At 40.5% G+C, this 10,271-nt stretch overlaps 1 protein-coding gene across 1 annotated transcript in view; it reads right to left on the reverse strand.

Moving 5' to 3' along the window:
* Positions 1-2,310: 2,310 nt before the first annotated feature.
* Positions 2,311-10,271, reverse strand: part of CPB2 (carboxypeptidase B2) — an 8,696-nt gene continuing 735 nt past the window's right edge. Inside the window, exons 2-9 of the mRNA XM_003203331.3 lie at positions 10,118-10,264; positions 9,469-9,570; positions 8,805-8,909; positions 6,673-6,789; positions 5,629-5,719; positions 4,621-4,823; positions 2,693-2,777; positions 2,311-2,568 (exon numbers count right to left, since the gene is read on the reverse strand). Coding sequence (XP_003203379.2) covers positions 2,384-2,568; positions 2,693-2,777; positions 4,621-4,823; positions 5,629-5,719; positions 6,673-6,789; positions 8,805-8,909; positions 9,469-9,570; positions 10,118-10,264 — 1,035 coding nt within the window. The 3' untranslated portion in view covers positions 2,311-2,383. The remainder of the gene's footprint in view (positions 2,569-2,692; positions 2,778-4,620; positions 4,824-5,628; positions 5,720-6,672; positions 6,790-8,804; positions 8,910-9,468; positions 9,571-10,117; positions 10,265-10,271) is intronic.

Genomic DNA, 10,271 nt, shown 5'->3' on the forward strand with positions numbered 1-10,271 from the left:
GGAAGTGGCGGCGCCGCCATGATGGGGCTGGGTGGGGTTCGATGTTTGGGGGGCTCTGAGCTCGAGGCTGGTGGTCTGTAAGGTCCTTTGCAACCGGAGTCGCTCTGTGATCGAGCTCAACTCTCTCATCCAAGTCAACTTGAGCAGGCTCTCTGCTGTGCTGTATATCTAGCATGGCTTTTTGCTGTGTTTTGGTCTGCAAGAATGCTTGGCTGCAGAATATGTAAGCATAGCCATCTAATGGTAGCAGAGCAGCCCGTGGCAGCTCCACTCAGTATCAGCAGTGAGGCCATCTTCATGACCTTGCCTTTATCTAAAGGTGAGAAGGTCCCATGTGAATGTCCTTTCTGTTTGATAGTAAATCACAGAATCAGGGTTGGAAGGGACCTCAAGGATCATGAATCTCCAACCCCCCTGCCACATTCAGGGCCACCAACCTCCACATTTAATACTAGACCATGTGATGAATAGAGTTGTTTTCTTGTAAGAAAATCCAGTAACAGCTCAAATGGCCAAAATGGGGGAATCTTGTAGAATCATAGAACTGTCTGAACTGTGGAAGGGACACTTAAAGGCCATCTGGTTCAACTCCCCTGCAATGAACAGTGATGCCTGCAGCTCAGTCAGGTGCTCGCAGTCCCTCCAGCCTGACCTTGGGTGTTTCCAGAGATGAGGACGTCCACTGCCTCCCTGGGCAACCTGTGCATCACCACCCTGACTGTAAAAAGCTTTTTCTTATATCCAGCCTAGATCTCGTCTCTTTTAGTTTGAAACCATTTCCTCTTGTTCTGTCAAAACAAATCCTGCTAAAGGCTCTGTCCCCTTCTTTCTTTACAGCCTCTCTTTAGATTGCCTGGGAGAAGAGGCCAAATCCCTCCTTGGCACAACCTCCCTTCAGGCAGTTGTAGAGTGCAGTGAGGTCTCCCCTGAGCCTCCTCTTCTCCAGACTGAACAATCCCAGCTCCCTCAGCCACTCCTTATAAGGCCTGTGCTCCAGACCCCTCACCAGTTTCGTTGCCCTTCTTTGAACCCGCTCCAGGGCCTCAATGTCTTTCTTGTAGTGAGGGGCCCAAAGCTGAACACAATACTCGAGGTTCGGCCTCACCAGTGCTGAGTACAGGGGGATGATTACCTCCCTGCTCCTGCTGGCCACACTATTTCTAATGCAGGCCAGGATGCCGTTGGCCCTCTTGGCCACCTGGGCACACTACTGGCTCATGTTCAGCCGAGCAACAACAACACTCCCAGGTCCCTTTCCTCGTCACAATCATCCAGCCACTCGTCCCGAAGCCTATAACGCTGCATAGGGTTGTTGTGGCCAAAGTGCAGAACCCGACACTTGGCCTTGTTGAATCTCATCTCATTTCACCTCAGCCCAGTGATCCAGCTTATCTAGATCCTTCTGAAGGGCCTCCCTACCCTCAGGCAGATCAACACCACCTCCCAACTTGGTGTCATCTGCAAACTTACTAAGGGTACACTCAATCCCTTCATCTAGATAATCAATAAATATATTAAACAAGATGGGCCTCACCAGCGCAGAGCAGAGGGGCAGGATCACCTCCCTTGCCCTGCTGACCACACTTCTTTTGATGTGTTTGGCTTTCTGAGCTGCAAGGATGCATTGCTGGTTATGTCCAGTTTTCCATCCGTCAGTATCCTTAGGTCCTTTTTGGCAGGGCTGTTCTCTATCCTAACATCCCCCAGCTTGTACTCATAGTGGAGGTTTCCATGACCCAGTTACAAGCCTTTGCACTTGGCTTTGTTGAACCTCATGAGGTTCACCTGGGCCCACTGCTCTAGCCTGCCTAGGTCTCTTTGGATGGCAATCCATCCTTTGGGTGTGTTGACCACACCGCACATCTCGGTGTCATCAGCAGCCTTCCTGAGTGTGCAGTTGATCCCACTGAGAGTTCCCATTGTTCCCACTCAATCCCCTCGTCTTCTATAGATGTGGTCTGCCCTGCATTCTTTGTGTAGATCAGAGATCCCTAGTATACCTGGGGTTCCCACAATCTAAAAGGATGTAAGACTATCTGTACTGTTTTCCCTTTATAGTGTTAGATCCAATAAATAACATTTTAATTGATACCTTACAAACTGAGTGCCTTTTGTATTGGCATTGTAACAGACTTGCACCAGAGATTTTATTTACAGCACTGTTGCTATCTGTTTTGCTGTCCTTGTAGGAGCTGCACTGATCTACTGTTGTAAGCATAAGTATTTAAATATGGCTAGAAAAGTTTGAGATATTCTAAAGTGAAGTGTAAGTTATCGTTTTGGATTTTTAAACATATAAAATAAATGTAGTAAAGCAGCAATATTTGTAATTATTATTTGAGCTACCTAAATATAGTCATGCTGGAATAAATTATATTTAGTGTTACAAATTTTGAAGAACATGTTGAGCAATCTCTTTGACAGCAGAAAGTGCTTCCATGCAAGTTGGCCTAATTTGCGCAGAAGGAAGCAAAAATCCATAAGTTCCTGTGTCCCGAAGCTCAATGGTAAAAGAATATTTAATGCCAAGATCATAAGCCCAGTCATCTGAACCTCCAGGAGCTAAATCTGTATAATGAAAGGAAAAGGAGATAAGTTACCTGAAAACAGAACTTTCTGTTCAGAAGCTGTTTCCTGTTGCTAATGAGCATATGCTATCATGCTTATTGTTGTAATAAAAAATAATACTTACAAATTGTTTGTGCACCGGGACCAAGTTTATAAATTTTCTTTGTTGTTCTCCTTATAGCATTCGCTGCCTTCTTTGCCAGACTTTCCTGAAATTAACAAAGTATTATTCGCTTTATAGCCTTGTGGTAATAGATAATATGTGCTCAGTTAAGATTTATTTACACCATGCTGTGGATCTCATATTAGTTAAATATGCGTACGAAAGTCTCCAGACAATCTATACAATGTCATAAAAATTTTCAGCATAAGCCCATGCTCAAATTACATTCCTACTGTAGATAAAAGCATACCTGGGACCTTGCCACCCACTTTAGGCAGCAAATAATTGCCAGAATATTTATTCCCACTTGTCTCATATTTTTCCTTTTTCACCATGGTATTTAAGTCACTGTTGATTCATTTAGTGTTGACAAGAACAGCAACAAATGATTGCGTTGACAAAGTCCTGCACATAAGCCACATAGAGGACTACATGTCAAGAATTAGTGCATCTCTTTCTGCTTTACAGTCACAATGCATTTTTTAATGTAGGCGTATGAAACAGTTTGTTTCAGTAAATTAAACAGTAACAAGACAGCATAAAAATATGTGTTATTTGGGAATAGTTTGTTCTTGGTTTTTATTTACATTGCTGGATTTTTTCCTTCCTCCTGAATACACTGGCAGTGGTCACCAATGGAAACACAACGTTGGACTGTCTGGGGCCTTGTCAAAATGGGATGTTTCCATTGCATTTATTGTGTGTTTTTTACAGTCCTCTTATCCATGGAACACGAAGCTTAAAAAGATATATATATGTTAAGTGTCACGGGTGATGCATATGGTTAAAAATGACAACAGTGATTGGATCACCACCAGTGTGTGCAAATGTCAATCTATATCTTTATAGCCTCTTACTCTCCATCCCTGTGTAAGGGCTTGTGGAAGATATGAAATGACATGTGTACCGTAGGCATGTGCTTTCTTGCCATAGACAAATCCCAAAGCCTGAAAATCTGATTTCTGGTCCCCTTTACACCATTTCTGGTCCATTTTTAGTGCTATACAGGAGCCCTTGTTTCAAATAAAAGAGCTTGTTGCCTCAGCACTTGGAGCCTAGGACCACTGCAAGAAACCTAGGAAGTGTGAGAGGAAGAATTCTTTTCTCTAGGGGACTTTATGTCTTTAGATAAAAGAATATTTCTAAGTTGTCTATCTATATCTGTGTCTTAATTGTTCTGCTTAATAAATTTCATTTTAGCCTGGGTATCCTTTCCAGATCCAGGAAACCCAAAGTTTTCTGCTCAGTGAGGAAAAGTGCTGGCTCCTCTTTTTTTTTTTTTTTTTGCTGGCTCTAGCTGTCTTCTAGGAGAATCCTTGCCATGCGGCTTGGTGGCTCAGGAATTTAAAATTCTGCCTATGCAGGACAAGGTTTCCAGCCTACCTTTAAAACCATTTTAAATAAGTAACTCTTGCAAACAGCCTTTAATAAAAACAGTGAGTATTCACCAGATCACCTCATTGCATAGGAGCGTGGAGTGTATTTTTCAGAATTACATGCCCAAGTGCTTCCATACAGCGTAGTCATATATGATTACATACATGCAAACCACGCAATTTAATCACAAATTTACAAAACTGTCCTTTCAAGGTGTTCAAAAACTGTCACTCTGCTTTTTTTTTTTTCTCATCAGCTTCAATGTACCAGAGATTGATAATGTGCTAACAATATGGAATAAGTATTTTAATTTTTCCAGTCTTCAGAAGTAGCTGGCTGACTTACTCAGTGATAGACCAGCCCAGAAACTCTGTAAGTTCTTAAGAATGGAAGGAAAATGCTCATTTCCTAATTCTCAATCTTCATAACACTATGATTCCCTCATTACAATCCTAACCTAACAGAGTAAGAAGTTCTGAAATAAATCTGAAATTTAAGGAAGGGGGATTTACCAGCTCATCGTGGTCTTTGCTTTTATCCATTGTGTAAGAATATGGAAACAATACCATCTGGGAGTAAGAGTGCATTGTTATGTATGCTTTAATGATGTCTTTGTGATCTCTGATAAAGCGAGCCACAGCTTTCACTTCGGGTTCAGATTCTGGATAGGGTCCACAGTATGTCTCATAGCACTCATTGGGAGATGCTCCTTTACCTGTAACAAAAGAACGTACAGGCTAAATAAAAAGTTCATAGTTATAGAATGGCCTGGGTTGAAAAGGACCACAGTGATCATCTAGTTTCAACCCCCCTGCTATGTGCAGGGTCACCAACCTCCATCCTAGCCACCAACATCCAGCCTGGCCTTGAATGCCTCCAGGGATGGGGCATCCACAACCTCCTTGGGCAACCTGTTCCAGTGCATCACCACCCTCTGTGTGAAGAACTTCCTCCTAATATCTAATCTAAACCTCCCATCTCAATTTAAAACCATTCCCCTTTGTCCTATCACTATCTACCCTTGTAAACAGCCGTTTAATAATGTTTTAAGGTAAGCTGTTCTGCAGAATATTAAAAACCTATCAAGTTGTTGTTGTTAAGTAAAATGATATAGCTGTGACAACAAATGCTGAGAGCCAAGAAATCTTGGTCAGTCAAGCATTACTGAAGGACTGAGGTGACCCATTTTATACAATGCAGGTGGTATGGTAAATAAGCTTTGAGTGACATAGTGAGAACCATCTCTTCCCTCTGTCCTCCTTTCCCACCATAGCCTGCACTGCTTGTGTTGTAATCTGAAAACTACCGAGTTGATGGGTTAATGGTTGGACTAGATGATCTTAGTGGTCTCTTCCAGCCTTATCCTCTATGATTCTATGAAAGAGTATCTCAAGCTGAGGAACTGTTCATCAGTCTGTAAATGTTATTTAGGTGTGTTTGTCCTTTTGTGAAAACTTTTTCAAAATTACAAAATCTGTAGGCTAAAACTGAGGCACAACAGAAAGGAGATGAGGTCATACCACACCAGTGTGCATCAAAATTCCTGTTCATGTCAGTACCAATGCAGCCACTGTTACTGTGCGATGAGCGACTCTTTCTCCACAGTCGATTCTGTGTTAAGAGACAAATAAATCACATTCAGGGAAAACAGCTGGGAAAAATGGGGGCAGCATCTCACTTAGCTAAGAGTGATGACTTCCCACTGTATCTCTACAGAGGCCACGTGGCAATGAAGGGATGAGTGACCAAGGAAGATTATAAAACCACAATCTGGTAGCCAGTAAGGCCTTATGATAAAAAGTGATGTCACATAAGATGAGAATTAGTCACATCTGCCCTGATTTCAATGGATTGAGACTGTAGGAGAAGGGGAGAAGTCACACTGTGTAGCCAGGTATGAGTTTACAAGCCCAAGTCCAATCTTTATGTACAGTGGTAGCAGCATGTGTAATTTTGGAAATTTGGTGTGCATCTGTTAACATGTGTATGTGGAGCTATCCAAATAGATGCCAAATTGTATTGAAGATCAAAAGAGTGAAATAACATTTTTTTTTTTAACTTGTTTGTGTGGAATCTAAAATTTAAAACAATAATGACAAATCTCAATGACTTAGTGCTTCTAACCAATAAATAAAATACTGGACCGAAGATTTCTGTTCTGAAATAAAAAAAGCTCTCCAAGAAACGAACTATTGCACAGGAGAAAGGAGTAAATTACTGGCTGTGGTCTCTGATGCAGCATGCTATTCAGCTTGTGCTGGGTTTGCAGCCTTGCAAAGGCATTGCCTGACATCTGGAAGCTTTAAAATCCCAGGATAAAATTCATTTATTTCCAGATGCATTTCCAGCAGCTTGGAAGATGCAAAAGTACTATGATTCACACGTCACTTAGTTTCAAGATTTGTTGTGGTTTAAATAGGGCAGAGATGCAGAAATTCCAAGCACAGATGAAGAATTTGGGGCATGTAATTCTAGGATGGAAATTGTGCCCTAACCACACACGGTGATAGTTCCTGTAAACAGCGTGTCAGTGCATTGCAGTCAGTCAGAAAATCTTTACATACAGAGGGTTTGCTCCAGGTGTACTCATAGCCATCCACATTCATCACGGGCATGACATAGAAATCAAAGTGCTCCAGAAGTGTTGTCATGATCCGATCTCTCTCGCGCAAATGGATTGTCTATAAAACACAGAAAGATCTTATTGAAAGCATTCATAATGATGGCTTTTTTACCTTCCTAGGAAGGTACCTGAAGGCCTGTGTAAAATAACAGCAATTATCACACCAGTCGTTTACACTGTAGTCTTTTATTATTTACAGGTGGTGATGAGATAGAGTTGAAGCCTATTAGTAGGAAGGTTTGAGCTTTCGCTGCTTGTATAAATGATAGGAACACTCCTTCCCTCTCAAAAGACCACAAAGATAGCAAAAAAATAAAGAAGAAAAATAACAAAAAGCATTTCAAGTGGCTGCTATACATAACATTATTTCCACTGACTTCATTTTGAGTTCAATGCACTTGTATGCAGGGAGCAAGCTACATTGCTAGTTTTTTTTTACAGCCTATTTTGAAGGCTTTGCTTTGATAATACCTTAACCTGGTTGATTGTCCACTACCCAGCCATGAATTTTAATCTGGGTAAGTGAGGTTTTTTTAACTATTGGAAGAGATTAAATCTTTATCATATGTATATATTTATATTTCTTTATGCCTTACTTAAAGCACATTCTTTCATTTTAAACCCTTCCCTATTTTCCTCAGGCAATAGACTTTCTGTGACTCGAATGAGAAATGTCAGTCTTTCTACAATCTAACAACAAAACTAAATGATAAAGAACAGAAACATTATAAAGAATGTCTAGTATTTGCAGTAGAGATCTACTGATTTTAATGTGTGTGCAGATGTGTATTAATGTCAAGTTTTAAAATGTTACTTCATGAAGTGATGTAGAAATAAAATTTGAATTTAAAACATGTTGATCAGATCAAGGGGATGGGGAAGCTAAATGTTCAGCTTGTTAATTCTGAAAAATGCTGGGACATGTGACTGACAAACTGACAGCATAGCTGGTAATTATTTGGAGCAGCGTGAAAAGGGCAGATATGTTTCTCTCTAAGGGAACCTTGAAGGCTGGGATTATGAGCGGGTCATAAGGTACATTCAGCTATGCCCATCCCTAACTCCTATAATCTCCTTTAAATTGTTGTTGTCACTGAGGTTTTACTGTTGGGACTAAGAACAGAAATAAGCACATTTCTTCCTATTATTATCATGACTTAGTTCCATCATGGACAAACCATAATTCATATTTTAAGGACTCATCTTTGCTGTTACTCTGACTACAGTGCTGGTGATGATGAAATCTCAATCTCATTTAATCTATATTGATTGTGAACTTTGCTTTTATAAAAAATAACAATAAATAATGTTTCAGCACATTAAGTGAGCAACCTGAGCAACCTTGACTTGGACAGAAGGGTTTAGAAGACTTTCTTAGACCATACAAAGAAATGGGCCATCAATTCAGCATCACAAGTTGAGATGCCTCCAATTCAAAAATTAAGATCCGAAGCGCAAACCATGGATCTGGTGTCTTTTGGCATACGTTTGTCCAGTATCCTGAGCAGTGTACATATTAAAGATACCAAAGATTAGATGTGACTGTTGGGTGGGCTCTGCAAGTGAGGGCTGATCTTGCTAAGCCCACAGTGTAGTGTCATCCCATCATGAATGTGTGCTATGCATGTGGCTAAGAGTTGTTGTTCATATTCTGAAATGCCAGTGTCCCTTCAGAAGAAGGTGGCTTGTGTGGCCTCTTTCTCTGAATGAGGCAAATCCAGCAAAAAAAACACCTGTGTGCAAATAGAAAAGGCCTACTCCATCCCTGCCATTCCACAACTGTAAAAATCTGTTGAATTTGGTCAACAGTCATACTTTAGAATCTATCTGAACTGTTTTGCACTTGATCCGTACGTCTTTCCCTTGCACATACATACCTCCATCTACTGATATGCACATACAAATACATTCACTGATACGTGTGTATGTTAGGCATAAAATTGATATTGGTGCTGTGAAAGTAAATGGATTAAGATGTTACAGAACTTAAAGTGCAAACAGAAAGAGAAGGTGATTTGCATGAACTTTTTTTCTTTGCTCTGAAAATGGTAACCAGGTATAAAGTCTACTCACATGGCCTATGAACCACAGGCAGAAAGCAGGAGAAATCCATTCTCTAGCATGGATGCCACAGTCAATCCATATAGCACTTTTGGGGTTCTCCTGCCTTTTAGAAAGCTGACAAAAGAGAAATTATATTAAAATGTTTCTATTGTATAATGAAGCACATAGAAGTAGAAGTGAAAAGAGTAACTAAGGTGGAGAAAGAAGTTTCTGTCTTATAGGTAGTGCTTAAATTGCTCCTGGACCAGGATACTGCTCTCATGTATGTTCACATATGGGCAGAAGGCCATATTCAGGCTGTCTACAGCAAGCTCCTGACGTAGACACAAAGACAGCACCAGGCCCTCATGCCAGGAGATCAGATCATCAGCTAGGCCGGGCAACAGATCATTTTGGTTTTGTAGTCACATAGGAAGATAATTCACCATGCCAATATTTCATGCCTTTGGATGATGGCCTAGATGTGGTAACTTCTTTGTGAGCCCACATGTCCAAATGCCTTTATCTAGCGTAATGGCACCTTATCTGAAGAACCTAGCAGACTTCTAAGGTAAACATTTACACATTGTTGAAATGTGCATTTAAGTATAGGTTTAAGAAAATGTTATGGCCAAAACCCATCACTTTCTTACATTAGTACCTGGAAAGATTTCTCAATAAGACAAAACTGTACCTTCAAGACATAAAGTGGTCGTTTTTCATATGATGATCCAATATAAATTTTCTCAAGTAGGTCAGAATGGACTCTCACTGTTTCTTCCATCCAGTGATAGATCTGCAAAGATGAGGTGGAACAAGTAGTAAATGGATCTTTTCCATGTTGTTTTCCTTCATTCCTGAAAGTGGTCTGGACCTGAATTCATTCTTCCTCCCCAAATCTTGCCTCTTCAGCTGACTGGAAAGAAAAGCTAGCAATTCAGGCCGCTGATCTCTGCCAACTGACCACTCCTGAAACTAACAGTGAGATATGATCACAACACAGTCTAAGCATAGCCCTAAAATTCCTCTTCAGTTTTATTTGGTTAAAATATTATTCAGTTCATGTTTCAAATATTTAAGTATGTGGTACTTTGCTGCTGCATTTTGCTTCTGAGTAGGCTGCATTTGAGTGGTGGTTTGAGGTAATGCATGTATAATAGATTTTGTCTGGTGCTTTGTTCCTTCTTTATGTAGGCATCACAATAATTACAGTTCTCAGTGGCTGAGCAATACAGCGATCATTATTTACCTGTTGATGGTTCCTTCCCTGTCTTCTGTCTTAGCCATGAGACAAATTTCACCCCCTAAATGAATCTACAAGGATTACAACGACAGTATCTTACTTCTGTCATGGAATGGTAGTTTTCATAATATGATGAAGAACTGCGTGGGTTGACTGTGTCATTGAGTGTCTGTTTTTCAATAAGTCCTTGAACATCTCCCATCAAAACTCTGGGAAAAAAAAAAGAGCAAAGAAAAAGCACAACTTCCTGATTA

The sequence above is a fragment of the Meleagris gallopavo genome, chromosome 1, assembly GCF_000146605.3.
Source record: "Meleagris gallopavo isolate NT-WF06-2002-E0010 breed Aviagen turkey brand Nicholas breeding stock chromosome 1, Turkey_5.1, whole genome shotgun sequence".
In the NCBI taxonomy this organism is placed as follows: Eukaryota; Metazoa; Chordata; class Aves; order Galliformes; family Phasianidae; genus Meleagris; species Meleagris gallopavo.